The sequence below is a fragment of the Mastigoproctus giganteus genome, chromosome 10, assembly GCF_048544385.1.
Source record: "Mastigoproctus giganteus isolate SK-2022 chromosome 10, ASM4854438v1, whole genome shotgun sequence".
In the NCBI taxonomy this organism is placed as follows: domain Eukaryota; kingdom Metazoa; phylum Arthropoda; class Arachnida; order Uropygi; family Thelyphonidae; genus Mastigoproctus; species Mastigoproctus giganteus.
The window spans coordinates 227,591,016-227,606,133 of record NC_143584.1 but is presented as its reverse complement, the minus strand read 5'-3'; the positions used below and the strand labels follow the sequence as shown (position 1 = coordinate 227,606,133).

Below are 15,118 nucleotides of genomic sequence, written 5' to 3'. Positions count from 1 at the left end.
ATTGTGGGGGAGATGGAACGATGTTTAAAAGACCATCTGGGGGAGCACACGACCGCTATAAAGACTGCGAACTATGGGAGGTCTGCTGTGGCAGAGCATTTCTGGGAGAAGCAACGTCGGATCTCCCCTGAGGACGTGGTCATAACTAACCGTGCCCATGGGTTCTGGGAACGCAAGTGGCTCGAGAGCTTACGAATCAGTGCATCTAGTCATAATACTATCAACAGGGACAGATGTATGCGTTTACACCCCTTGTTTGAGGCGGTTGTCCTCAGACATGATGATCGATTTCATATGTCACGCTCCCAAGCCACTTCTGTTTCCGGTGCGCAAGTGGGAAATGCCGACTATGTGCCTGGTGAATCACGTGTTTGAGTGCCATGGGCCTGTTACTTAAGGATGTGTCGTGCCAGTAATAGTACACTGTTGAGGAAGGAAACAGTGGTCTCCAAAAGCTTTGGTATTTTAGTATATTTTAACGATTTTAGCATTGTTTTTAATTGTTTTAACCTATTTTATTGTATTTATTGTAATAGTCTAGTTTAACCGATATTTGTATCATATTTATTTTATATCTTATTTTATTTTATTTTTTAGTAAAAATTTTAACCGCTTGGCTGGTGTTTGAGTGTAATTATTTCAATATGTAATTTCTGTGTATAGCAATAACAAAGTTTTTTAACATTCATGAATAAAAAAAATCTTTTCACTGGTGAGTGCTTTGGCTCTTGAAAGTAACACTTTCAGACATAAAAAAGTTCAGCATCTTCATTTTATCCTTCCTCCCCTTCAATCTGAAAGAAAAGTAAGCATCTGAAATAAAACTAAACATCACAATTTCACTAAAAGTGAACAGTTTAAATATAATGTTAACAAGCATAAATAATTGTTTATTTTCTTCTATGTTATGTTTGTTTTCTATACAATGTATAGAAAACAAACATAACATTTGTTCATTTATTCTGTAGTGACCAGGTGAGATGAAATAAAAATTAAAGCAAATTAAGACTTGTTAATATTTATGGTAATGTAATGAAAAAAAAAAAAAAAAAAACAGACTGAAAATTTCTGCAAATTGTTTCCAGTACTATTTAAAACACCAATACTCCAAAAAAAAAGAAAAAAAAAAAAAGAGCCCTTCATTTTGCAGTGTTACATTCAATACCAGTAATGTCATTCCATGCAGACCCCATTTTTGTGTGTGTGTGTGTGTGTGTGTGTGTGTGTGTGTGTGTGTGTGGGGGTGTGTGTGTGAGAGAGAGAGAGAGAGAGAGAGAGAGAGACAGAGAGAAAAAGAGAGTGTACGTGAGATGTGCATTTTGAAAATTTATATTGCTAAAGTGCATTAAAGTAAAAAGAGAGTCTTCAAAAAACTACATCATTTAAGATTCAAAACACAGAAATTATGTGCGTGCGTGCGTGTGTGCGTGCGTGCGTGTGTGCGTGCGTGCATGCTCTATATCACTCTACAAGATATCACAGAGATCATAAATTCAAATTACAGGGCTTGAGGTTTAGATTAGATTGTAGGAAATTTTCTTTTAACCAGTAAGTTTTTGATAGCTGAAACATGTCCTCACAGGTAGCTGGGACTGACAGCTTGAATAAATTCAAAGGTAAACTGGATTCTTAAGCATGTGAGGAGGGAAGCATATAATTTGTGTTTTCTTATCTACTTGGTTGGGTAGTTTTTTTTTTTTTTTTTGCCAGTGCAGCAAATGCCTATTGCTTCCTTGCACTATATGGCGAATACTATTACTAACATCAAGTGACCCAATGTGGTTCAATACATTCCTTCTACTGTTAACATAAATAAGCTTTTGCTGCTGTTCTTTGCATGCTTAGCAAAAAAAAGCAGCAAATTTAAATAGTTTAAATCTGGCTGGACAACAGTCAAAATATATTGAACTATCAATAGGATAATACTGAAATATGATCCTATTCAGAGTTTTCAATATAATATTCCCTTTAGCATTAGCAGAGGCATTTGATGCAAGAAAGCAAGCTTATGCAGCATCAGCCAAAAAAAAAAAAAAAAAAACCCCACTTCCACTTCACCCCTCTGTTCGTTCAAAATACCTGTCCAGCTGAGCCTTAAACTTATTTAGGCTATCAACCTCCACTACAAGGGATGGAAGTCTGTTCCACCAACCAACCACCCGCTGGCTAAAGGCAAATTTCCGCACGTCTATCCTACATCTGTCTTTCCTCAATTTGAATTTAGGCCCTCTCAGGTGATTATTCTGAGCTAGAAGAAGAATCCCATCAGCATTGAGCATGCTCAAACCATTCAAGACTTTATACACCTCTATCAGATCACCTCGCTGGTGCCTAGTCTCCAGACACTGTAATTTGCAAAACTTAAGCCTTTCTTCGTAAGAGCACCCCTTTGTTCCATTCACTAATCTTGTTGCCCTTCTCTGTACTCGTTCCAGCAGCTCTACATCCTTCTTGAAATGAGGCCTCCAGACCTGTATACAGTACTCTAGGTGTGGCCTGACCATTGCCTTATACAAGGGAATAATCATCTCCTTATCCCTGCTGGAAAAATTCCTGTATATCATTGACAATACTCCATGAGCTACTCTTGCAGCCCGTCTGCACTGCTCAGAGAACTTCATATCTGCCTGCACAACCACCCCCCAAGTCCCTTTCATTCTCTACCACTGTCAGTGTAGTACCACAGAGTTGATACGTTGCTCTGGGGTTGCTGTTTCCCATGTGTAGTACTTTACATTTGTCAATGTTAAACTTCATTTGCCACCTCTCAGCCCATCTGCTCAACCTTTCCAGATCCTGTTGCAGCAGCATAGTGTCAGTAGTGTCCTTGACAACCCTGCCAACCTTTGTATCGTCTGCAAACTTGGACATTAAGCTTGATATACCATCATCAATATCATTTATAAATACAGAAAACAATAATGGACCCAACACTGAGCCCTGAGGGACTCCACTAATAACATTAGTCCACGATGAGCAGTGTCCATTGATTACCACTCTCTGTCTTCTCCCCCTCAACCACCCCTTTATCCATAGCAGCAATTTGCCTCCAATGTCACACTGCTCCAATTTGTGTAGCAGTCTTCCACGTGCAACAGTATCAAAAGCCTTTCTAAGATCCAAGTATATAATATCAAAGCTATTCCCTGCATCCAGTTCTTTTGTGACTGCATCATAATATCCAATCAAATTGGTCAGGCAAGACTTCCCCTTAACAAAACCATGCTGTGTCCGAGCTATAACTGAAGTCTTGTCTAAATGATCCTGCAGTGCTTCTTTAACCAGTGCTTCCATTAATTTTCCTGGAACAGAAGTTAAGCTCACAGGTCTATAATTACTTGTGTCAGCCTTTGATCCTCCTTTGTGAATTGGGGTCACATTTGCACATTTCCAGTCTATGGGTACCTCCCCTGAGTCCAAGGAAGCTCTCATAATTATGGCTAAAGGTTTGCTTACTTCCTTTGCTGCCTCCTTTAATATAACTGGATAGATCCCATCCACCCCGGGTGCCTTTCTTGTGTTTATCTTCAACAGTTTCTCCTCCACTTTACTCCCAGTTATTTCAAGATTCTGTAGCTTACTGCTAGAGTTGAATACACCTCTGGCATTCCCCTCGCTGAATAACTCCTCATGTGTGAATGTCGATGCAAAATATTCATTTAGTTTGTTAGCTACCTGAGCAGGGTCATCAACAGTTGACCCATCAATATCAAGTGGACCAATCTGATTCATCCCCTTCCTTCTAGAGTTTACATAAGTAAAGAACTCTTTGCTGTTTTTCTTTGCATCCCTTGCCAAGGATTTCTCGTAATCTGCCTTCGCCTGCCTAACCTCCTTTGTAACTTGGTTGCATATCAACTTGTATCTATCATAGGCTTCTGTGTCATGTGTTAATTTGTAAGTATCCCATGCATTTTTCTTCTCTGCCATATGCCTCATTAGTTCATCTGACATCCATTTTGGCCTAAACCTTGAACAATATTTCTTAGTTGGTATGTAAAGCCTAGTAGCTTCCAAGATTAATTCTTTGAATGCTTCCCATTTTGAATTTGCTGTTGGTAACATCATCAGTTGGTCCCACTGTATAGAATTTAAATACTGTCTCAGTCCATCGTAGTCACCTTTACGGAAGCAATAACCCTTCCCTTTACCCCTAATGGTAGTTACCTCTTTGAGTAAATCCCACTTCAGCACACTGTGATCACTGCCACCTAGTGGCTCATTTATTTGCAGATTCTTAATGCATGAAGAATCACTGCTGATAATCAAATCAAGAGTATTACTCCCTCTAGTTGCCTCCCGAACATGCTGATGTAGAAAACAATCATCCAATAAATCCACAAAAGCCCTGCTAGTGTGTGAGTGACCAGCCCCCAAATTCCAGTCAATATCTGGGAAATTAAAATCTCCCATTATAAGACTCTCTGATTTACTGGCCCACTATTTCCCTGTACAGTTTCTTATTATACTCATCAGAGTCATTAGGCCTATAGCACACTCCTACTCTCAATTTTGATCTCCCAATGCTTATGTCACACAAAACTGACTCAACACTGCACTGTCCAGCGATGTCGACTGGCTTCACTTCCTTGGTTTTTATGTGTTTCTTAACTAATAGCATAACCCCTCCCCCCTTCCTATCCTGTCTATCCTTTCTGTAGACGTTGTACTCCCCAAATTCCAGTTCTGCATCCCTTATATCTGTGTGACACCACGTCTCTGATATCCCAACAATATCTGCCTTTGATGTTTTGAGCAATACCTCAAATTCATCAAATTTATTTACTAAACTCCTAGCATTGGTGTACACGCAAGTATACCTGCACCTGTTTCTATTCTTAGCTACCCTAACACAACCCATGTGTTTACTTGTACCGCAATGGCTCCCAGCAGTCTCTGAAATATCATGCATCTTGTTTTTCAGGCTTCTGCTCATTCTAATAGAAGCAGTGCAAGAATCTCTTTCACCTCTGCCAGTGGCTACTGTCAATCTATTGGTCTTTGTCTCCCCCCAAGCTAGCAGTTTTCCGACCCATCTAACACCGCCTCGATAGCATCAGCAAATATTCTTGCACCCTTTCTGTTTAAGTGTATCCCATCCCTGTAGAAGCAATCTCTCCTGTTAACAAGTACAGACCAGGCTGAAAAAAATTCTACCCCTTGAATTCTACCCAAATTTACTTAATTTCATTTATTATAAAAGTTGCAGTTATACGTTGGTATATTCCTTATAGTACTAAAGACATAATTATATAGTGTCTTTTTACTAGTATTCATTGAATTAATTATATATTCCCATATACCGCTTGCAATTTATTTATTTAATTATTTATTATTTTTATTGTTTTTTAACCAAAGTTTACCTTCATTCGAGATACTGATTAATGATATTGATAAAGGTATTAAAAGTTTCATTTAAAACATTTGCTGGTAATATTAATGTGAGCAGAATCTCAACAATCTGAATCAATGTATATTGTTTCAAGACTTGTTGAAACAAATTAAACAATTGGTCTAAAAAATGGTAATAAAGCTTTAATGCTGGTAAATGTATGTGGATCACAGTTATGAAGTAGTGGGGGACGGGATTATAAATCAGGCCATAGGAAGTTTTCCATTAGCTTCAAAATTGTCAATCGCTAGAATAAGTTCCGTCTTTGGTTGGGAAATTCTGGCCAACAGCTTAAAGAAATTCAAAGGCCAGCTGGAGGATCAATACTTGTGGGAGGAAACAAAACAGATATATTTTTTTCTTTTTTAGCTGATGCAGCAAAAGCTTGGCTTTCTTTATCCACACAGCCAATATTAAAAATAATTAGCAAGTTGCACACAATACTGCTGAGGTAAAAAAAGGGGAACTGGGGGAGGGTATTTAATGTGATCTGATATGTTTTGTCAACAGTATAAGAAGGCTGTAAGGATAGCACATGGTGTATTCTCAATTGATACGTACGAATTTTTCTGTAAAGGTAATGGCATAATTATTCTACTGCATTAATCAATTATCACACTGCATGTAAATTGCATACTGGCCTAGAGGATTATTTCAGGAAAGATATAGACTAGGACAGCAAAATGAGATTATTAGTGGATACAAAAGGATACTCTTATAGGAAGCACCAGTCAATAAGCTGCATGTTTGGAAACTAGGGATCTGACCGAGGTGTTTTAGGCCTTAAATTGGTTAAGAAAACTTCATGGTGTGGAGTAGACATGGAATATTTACTATACATTGGGCTGACCGGGATAGCCGGGTGGGTAAAGTCCCTGCCTGGTTCGAATCCCGCAAAAACCTTGGGATGTGCATTACGGCAGATTCAAATTAAAGATTACTATAAAAGGGTACTCAACTATTGGAACAATTTAACACCTAACCTTGTAGAGATGAGAGTTAGTTATAAATTTGAAAAATAAGCAGAACAGATAATTTTTTTTTATGGCAGATAAAAAAAATAAATTATGGCAGATGCAAGAAAGCAGCATTATGCAGCATCAGCCAAAAAAAAACCCTCCCATTTCTCCCCTCCATTCGTTCCAAATGCCTGTCCAGCTCAACCTTAAATTTATTTAGCCTATTAGCTTCCACAACAAAAGATGGAAGCCTGTTACACCAATCAAATATTCGCTGGCTAAAGGCAAATTTCCGCACATCTATTCTACAACTATCTTTTCTCAATTTGAAACTGTGCCCCCTCAGGTTCTTAGTCTGAGCAAGAGGAAGAATCCCATCAGCATTCAGCTTGCTCAACCCATTCAAGGCCTTATACACCTCAATCAAATCTCCTCACAGGTGCCTACTCTCGAGGTGCTGCAATTTGCAGACCTTAAAGCCTTTCTTGGTAAGAGCACTCCTTTGTTCCCCTCACCAATCATGTTGCCCTTCTTTGCACTCGTTCTAGCAATTCTACATCCTTGCTAAAACGAGACCTCCAGACCTGTACAAAGTACTCTAGGTGTGACCTGACCATTGCCTTGTATAATGGGATAATCACCTCACTGTCCCAGCTAGCAAAATTCCTATATATCATTGACAAGACTCCATTAGCTGCCCTGGCACCCATCTGCACTGCTCAGCGAACTTCATATTTGACTGCACAATCACCCCCAGGTCTTTTTCACTTTCCACTTCCCTGGGTGTAGTACCACACAGTTGGTAAGTTTCTCTTCGGTTATTGCTACCCATATGCAGCACTTTGCATTTGGCAATGTTAAACTTCATTTGCCACTTCTCAGCCCATTTGCCCAACTTAATTAGATCCAGTTGGAGTAGCAACTGGAACATTACTGTCGTTAATGGCTGTTAACGACAGTAAAGTCGTTAACAACCCTGCCAACCTTTGTATCATCTGCAAACTTGGACATTAAACCCGACATACCTTCATCAATATCATTGAGAAATAATCAAAACAACAGTGGGCCCAACACCAAACCCTGAGGAACTCCACTAATAACATTTATCCACGAAGAGCAGTGTCCATTGATTACCACTCTGTCGTCTCCCACTCAACCATCCCTTTATCCATTGTAGCAACTTACCCTTAATGCCATACCTCTCCAATTTGTACAACAGTCTTTCATGTGCAACAATATCAAAAGCTTTCCTGAAATTCAAGTATATGATATGAAACTTATTTTTGGCAATCAGTTCCTTTGTGACCACATCATAGTATCCAATCAAGTTGGTCAGACAAGACTTCCTTTAACAAACCCATGCTGTGTCTTAACTATTACTGCAGCCTTGTCTAGATGATTCTGAAATGCTTCATTAACCAGTGATTCCATTATTTTCCCCGGAACACAAGTTAAACTAACAGGTCTATAGTTACTTGCGTCACCTTTTGAACCTCCTTTGTGAATTGGTGATACATTTGCACACCTCCAGTCCATGGGGACCTCACCTGAGTCCAAGGAAGCTCTCATAATTATGGCTAAGGGTTTGCTTACTTCCTTTGCTGCCTTCTTTAATATAACTGGATAGATTTGGTCTACCCCAGGTGCTTTCCTTAGGTTTAACTTCAACAATTTCTCCTCCACTTTGCTCTTAGTTATTAAAAAATCATTTACCTCCTTGTTAGTATTTGATAAACTTCTGGTGCTCCCCTCATTGAATAACTCCTCATGTGTGAATGTAGAATCAAAATATTCATTCAGTTTATCAGCTACCTGAGCATGATCATCAATAGTCAACCCATCTATGTTAAGTGGTCCAATATGATTCATTCCTTTCCTTCTACAGTTTACATAAGTAAAAACTCTTTGCTGTTTTCCTTTGCATCCTTTGCCAAAGATTTCTCGTAATCTCCCGTCACCTGCCTAACCTCCTTTGTGACTTGATTACAGACTAGTTTATACCTGCCATGAGCCTCATTAATTCATCTGACATCCATTTAGGGCTAAACCTTGAACAGTATTTCTTAGTTGGAATGAAAAGCCTAGTAGCCTCCAAAATTAAGTCCCTGAAGGCTTTCCATTTAGAATTCAACATGGTAACATCATCATTTGATCCCACTGTACAGAATTTAAAAACTGTCTGAGACCTCTGTAGTCACCTTTACGAAAGCAAAAGCCCTTCTCTTTAGCCTTGATGGTAGTTACATCTTTAAGTAATTCTGACATCAGTACATTGTGATCACTGTCACCCAGTGGTTCTGTTATCTGCAGATTCTTAATGCATGAATAATCACTGCTGATAATCCGATCGAGAGTATTACTCTCACTGGTTGCATCTCAAGCATGTTGCTGTAGAAAACATATCATCCAATAAATCCACAAAAGTCTTGCTAGTGTGCAAGTGACCAATCCACAAGTTCCAGTCAATATCTGGAAAATTAAAATCCCCCATTATAAGACATTTTGATTTACTGGCCCACTCTATTTCTCTGCACAACTGCTCATTATATTCATCAGATTCATTAGGCCTATACACACACCTACTATGCACTTCCTTAGATTTTATGTGTTTCTTAACTAACAGCATAACCCTTCTTCCCTTCCTGTCCTGTCTATCCTTCCTGTACACATTGTACTCCCCAAATTCCAATTCTGCACTGCTTATATCTGTGCGACACCATGTCTCTGATATCCCAACAATATCTGCCTTTGATGTCTTGACTAACACTTCAAGCTCATCAAATTTATTAACTATACTCCTAGCACTGGTATACATGCACCTGTTCCTACTTTTGGTTAACCTAACACAGCCCATGTATTTACTTGTTCCACTGTGACTCCCAATAGCCCTGGAAGTCTCCATTACCTTGCTTTCAAGGCTGCTGCTCATTCTAATAGATTTGGTTTTTTTTTTGGTTTTTTTTTTTTTTTTTTTTAGGAGCATTAGCAACTAAGGCCATATTGCTCCAGGATTATGCTGTGGTCATTCCCTGACCTTTCCGCATCCTCCGTATTTGGTGGTGACGGGCTCGAACCCCGGTCTAATCAAGAAGCGTGTGCTACGCACTGCTGCTCCTTCCCACCTGGCTACGGAGGCACCTCATTCTAATAATAGAAGCAGTGCAAGAATTAGTTTTGCCTGTGCCTGCGGCCACTATTAACCATTTAGTCTGTGTATCCCCTCCCAAGCTAGCAGTTTTCCGACCCACCTAACAATGCCTCGATAGCATCAGCAAATATTTTTGCACCCTTTCTAATTTAAGTGTATCTCATCCCTATAGAAGCAGTCTCTCCTGTCAACAAGCACAGACCAGGCTGAAAAAAATTCTATCCCTTGAGCCTTGCACAATCTCTCCAGGGCTGAATTGATTGACAAGCTTTCATCATATACTCCCTCCTATTGTGTCTGGGCAGAATTGCAGACACTTTCACATTCAACCCTAACTCGTGACTTTTTTTCAATGTTGACCTGTATTGTTGAGTAAATCTGAGATCTCTTACTCTTAATGTCATTAGTTCCAACACGTATAACAACATCACCTTTTGTGCCGTTAAAAGATGATATCTGCTCTACAACATCATCAACTTTTGCACCTGGCAGACATACCCTGGTCCTGTTCCACCTATCGTTCTTGCATAGTATGGGTAGTATATTCCCTGAGCGAGGGAATGATACCAGCAGTGGGGAAGATGGATTGCAAAGTAGCAACACATACGACATACCCGATATTCTTCCTGATGAGGTAGAACATGCATTGAAGAAAATGAAGAATCGGAAAGCCCCGGGGGAAGATGAAGTTACTGTAGAGTTGTTAAAATTGGGAGGAAGAGACATAACACAAAAACTGGCAAGGCTCTTCACAAAGTGCATTAGAAAAGGTGTGATGCCTATGCAGTGGAATAATGCAATCATAGTTTTGCTGCATAAGAAAGGAGATAAATCAGAAATTGGAAATTATAGACCAATTAGCTTGTTATCCCATATCTACAAGTTGTTCACAAGGGTCATTACTAACAGATTAGAAAGAATACTTGATGAGAATCAACCGAAAGAGCAAGCTGGCTTTAGGACAGGATTCTCAACTATGGATCACCTTCACGTAATATCACAGCTAATGGAGAAAGCAAATGAATATAAAACACCATTATGCCTGGCATTTGTGGATTATGAAAAGGCATTTGACTCCATACAGCATAAGGCAATGTTTCGGGCACTGGAAAGACGAGGCATAGATACTCCATATATTATGATTTTGAAGAAAATATATGAGAGTGCTACATCCTTTATTAGACTAGACAAAGACAGTAGCAAATTTAAAATCAAGAAAGGAGTTCGACAAGGAGACACAATATCTCCGAAGCTGTTTACTGCTGCCCTTGAGGAAGCTTTCAGAAGATTAGACTGGTCGCAGAAAGGAGTCAATGTGAACGGAGAGTACCTAAACCATTTACGATTTGCAGATGACATTGTGGTCATAAGCCACGATCCCAAAGAATTAGAGGAAAATCTTAATCAGTTATGCACAGTTAGTAAGGATTTTGGACTAAAGATGAATATGGCTAAAACAAAAGTAATGATGAACAAGTATGCCACGGAAAGGGAAATAATGATTGAAGGAGTAGTAATTGAAAAGGTGGAGTCATATACTTATCTGGGACAAGTTATTAGCTGTAATAATGATAAATGGCTGGAAGTCAAGAGAAGAATAAATTTTGGATGGATAGCATTCAGGAAATATAGTCACATACTGAAGAGCAATATCCCAGTTTGTCTGAAACGTAAAATAATGAATCAATGTATACTCCCCACCATGACTTATGGAAGTGAAACTTGGGCACTCACCAAAAGAATGGAAGAGAAGCTAAGAACTACACAGCGAAGAATGGAACGAATTATATTGGGAATCAGACTGTTAGATAAGAAGAGAAACACATGGATTAGGCAGCAAACTCAAGTAAAGGACATTCTTATCAAAACTAAAGAACTAAAATGGTCTTGGGCAGGACACATAGCTCGAAGACATGATGACAGATGGACTAAGAAAATAACAGAATGGTACCCAAGAGGAGCTAGAAGAAAACCTGGAAGACAAAGGTGGAGATGGATAGATGAAATTCATGAGTTTTTGAGTAGTAAATGGATGGCCAGTGCTCAAAACAGAAGGAACTGGAAAGTTGCTGGAGAGGCCTTCATCCTGCAGTGGATTGAAAATGGCTGATGATGATGATGATGATGATGATTCCCTGTCTCCCCGACAAAGTCACCAACAATAACTAACTCCTTTTGGACCAGTGCATTCTGTTTTGGAGATTGCCTCTGTTCTGCCTGATGCACAGGAGTGAGATCTGTCATTGAGCTGGGAAGCTGAGAGCTTGATGGGTCCCTCATATTAATTTCTTCGATGGCATTTACCCTACATCTCAAGCTCTCATAGACGCCCATCAGAATGGTGAGTTGGTGCCTAATTTCTCGACACACTAGACACCTAGCACACACAAAGGCATCCTCCTTGGTCAGATAATTTCCTGTTTTAGAAAGGTCAGCAAACATTTCACATTTTGCACATTTTTTGAGACTGATGCATTGGAGAATCGCCCCCTTTGTTTCTCCCCCAAGTCACAGCACTCTCACTAGTCTGTGATCTTTGCTTTGCAGCTCTAGTCTGGGTCATGAGTTCCGTTTAAATACAATTTAATTAACAATGAATTTTAATAAGATTAATATTATATTTGCTTAATTGATAATACTATAATAAACTATCAGATTCCTAATACAGTGCGTCATATTACACTATCTAGTTTTACTTTATAACTTATGCTATCAGTTCGAGATACTAAATGATGTGAAAAATTATAATAATTTACGTTATTATTAACATTTTGGTATTAATATTAGCCACATAGTGCAATGAAGCCACAGGCATTCACTGCAGTGCCAAAAAAAATAATAATAATAACTAGGGGGCTTTGCCCCCTGGTCGCTGCATTTGTTTCTTTTGATAAAGTAAAATAAAATACTTATAGAAGCTTTCGACACTGTGCGTTTGTCTCTTCAGGAGCTATGAATACATAAATACATTACCTATGGAAATCAAGAATGGTACCTCATGGTCATGTTAGATAAACATAGCGCGTGGCCACACTTAAACAGAAGCTTGTTTTACCACAGTAAAACAAGCTTCTGTTATGTATTTTAGTATTTGTTAAGTATTACCACATAACCCGCATCTCTCTTCTCCCATTGGCTGAATAAATATCACTATGAGGAAAATTTTCTATACAATGTATAGAAAGATATTAAAAATAAAAAAGTAGATAAGAAAATACATATTACAAGCTTCCCTTCTCACGTATATAACTATCCAATTGACCTTTGAATTTCTTCAAACTGTCAGCCTCTTCAAATTTTCTGCAGAGACAATGTTTCTAGTAATCAACAATTCACACTCCTCTAATCCAAAGGAATCTCTCCTGAGTCCAATGATGTCCACATTATTAACCTTGATGGTTCAATACACCTGTCTGGCCATGTCGCTGAAATTACTGGGTATATGCCATCAACTCCAAGGACCTTACTTGCCTTTAGTCTCAAAAGTTTTCTAATAAACAGTCATCTCTAATTTGAAATCATTAATTTCATGTTTCAGCCTCACTCACACGGCCTCTCCTCAGCATGGATCTTTTGTCAGTAAAGACAAATGTGCCGTACCTATTCAATTCATCAGCAGCAACACAGCTCGATTATCTAAGAGACTTTTCCACATCCAATGCTCAAGGGTCTGATCCCATTCATTTTCTTCTTTTTTGTAGTCACATACCTGAAAAACTCATCGCCCCCATTCTTTGATCTCTTAGCCACTGCTTCCCCATATTCAGCATTAACCTCCCTATGTTTATCTGTGGTGCTATTACAGATCAATTGTAACTTTCCCATGTAACTTTCTGTAACTTTCCAATGTGCTATCTTTTTCTGCTCTATTAGACTGACCAGCTCTGTATTCACCCATCTCAGCATCCTCCTCATACTATATCTTATTAATGGTACATGTGCATTCATGGCTTCCATGATTATTGCTTGAAAAGGTATTCTACACTTCGAAGGTATTTGCTCTCCCTCTGCAATCCCCCCAATTAATAGATACCACATAGTGGCTTAAATTGTCATGGTTCCCATTTCTGAAATTAAAACCTATACCTTTACCTTTGACTACTGCAAAATTTTTCTTCACCTTCTAACTAATGACTGCATGACCACTACCTACCATGTTTCCTGTATTGTAAATCCTGTGAATAATGATGAGGTCATATTCTTATCCTTAGTATTTTCTCTAACATGCTGGTACAAATAACAAACATCTCGTTTATAACTAATAATTATTTTGTGGATAACCTTAAGTTCTGGGTTTTAATTGAAAAGTAGAATTGGAATACCTTATTTAACAGATAAATCAAGTATTCTATTCCAATAACTCCATTAAATAAGGTATGCCAATTCTCCTTGTCATCTAGTTTTTTTAAAAATTTGTTTCCTTTCGACTTATTCCAATCAATTAGGGGCAGAAGTTGCCCATAATAAGACATTCACGCTTGCTTGCCCATTCCATCTGCATGTAGAAACTCTCTTCATACTCTTCATAATCCTCTGGTCTGTAGATTACTCCTACTGTCATTATACCTTTGGTTCCAACTAACTCACACCACACAGATTCTCTGCTGGCAGATGAACTTCTAACTCAGCAAAAAAACTCTTTTCGTACTGTCCTGCTTTTGATAAGAAGCTTGATCCCACTCACCTTTTCTATCTTCCTTAATATGTTACCCATACAATCCATCAATCCCAATTTCCAGGTAGCATCACATTGCTGTTAGCCCTATTAAATCAGCATTAATTTTTCTAACCAGGAGTTAGAATTTATCCATTGTATTGACAACAGTCTCGATATTACAGTGAATACTATGCAATCTTCTATAGTTTACCACACTGACATATCTCTTGAAGTTATTTAGGCTTTTTTCCCCTAGGCTTTTCCCCCCATCTTCCTGTTGTTTGAAATGTTTCCACCCTCAGAACATCTTGTCAACATCAGCTGTTGCAACAACAAACAAGAATTCTTGAGTGTGTGTGTGTGCAAGCATTACTTTGACCCATATTATCAGATAAATGTATGTGTATCGCCCTTCTTTCCCCCCCCCCCAACAACTAACATTTTCCCTAAACCCTTAAAGTGTCCTCAGTGATACTGGCAAAAACCCTTGCACCAACCATGTTCAAATGCATACTGTCTCTATAAAATAGATTCCTTCTATGTACGAGTACAGTCCATGCTGATAAAATCTCCTTGCAGAATCCTTTAATACTGATTTAATCCACAAAGCTTTCAGTAATCCCTCATATCGTACCTGGTGGGTAGAATTGCAGACACACAAATCTTTGGCAAGATTTGCATGTGTCAATACTTACAAATATATCAATACTTCAATACTCACAAAAACATTAATACTTCAATACTCACCAACAACCTCAGGATTATGACATTATTAGAAATATATTTCCTGTCAAACTCATCAACTTTATTTATGTCAAGGAATCTCGTAACGCCAAATCCATCATTTCTTAAATCTAGTGGTCGTTGAAAATAATCCTTATCCAATCCATGTAAGATGGGATCCACTGATACTTGGAAATGGTCTCTTCCATCTCTCTGGTTTATTAAGTTAATTGTCAGCT

General features: G+C 38.6%; 1 protein-coding gene across 1 annotated transcript in view; it reads right to left on the bottom strand.

Annotated features, from left to right (window-relative positions):
* Positions 1-693: 693 nt before the first annotated feature.
* LOC150080004 (TNF receptor-associated factor 3-like) overlaps positions 694-15,118 on the bottom strand; it is a 192,449-nt gene continuing 178,024 nt past the window's right edge. The window contains exons 16-17 of the mRNA XM_090383398.1: positions 14,904-15,116; positions 694-794 (exon numbers count right to left, since the gene is read on the bottom strand). Coding sequence (XP_090239524.1) covers positions 774-794; positions 14,904-15,116 — 234 coding nt within the window. The 3' untranslated portion in view covers positions 694-773. The remainder of the gene's footprint in view (positions 795-14,903; positions 15,117-15,118) is intronic.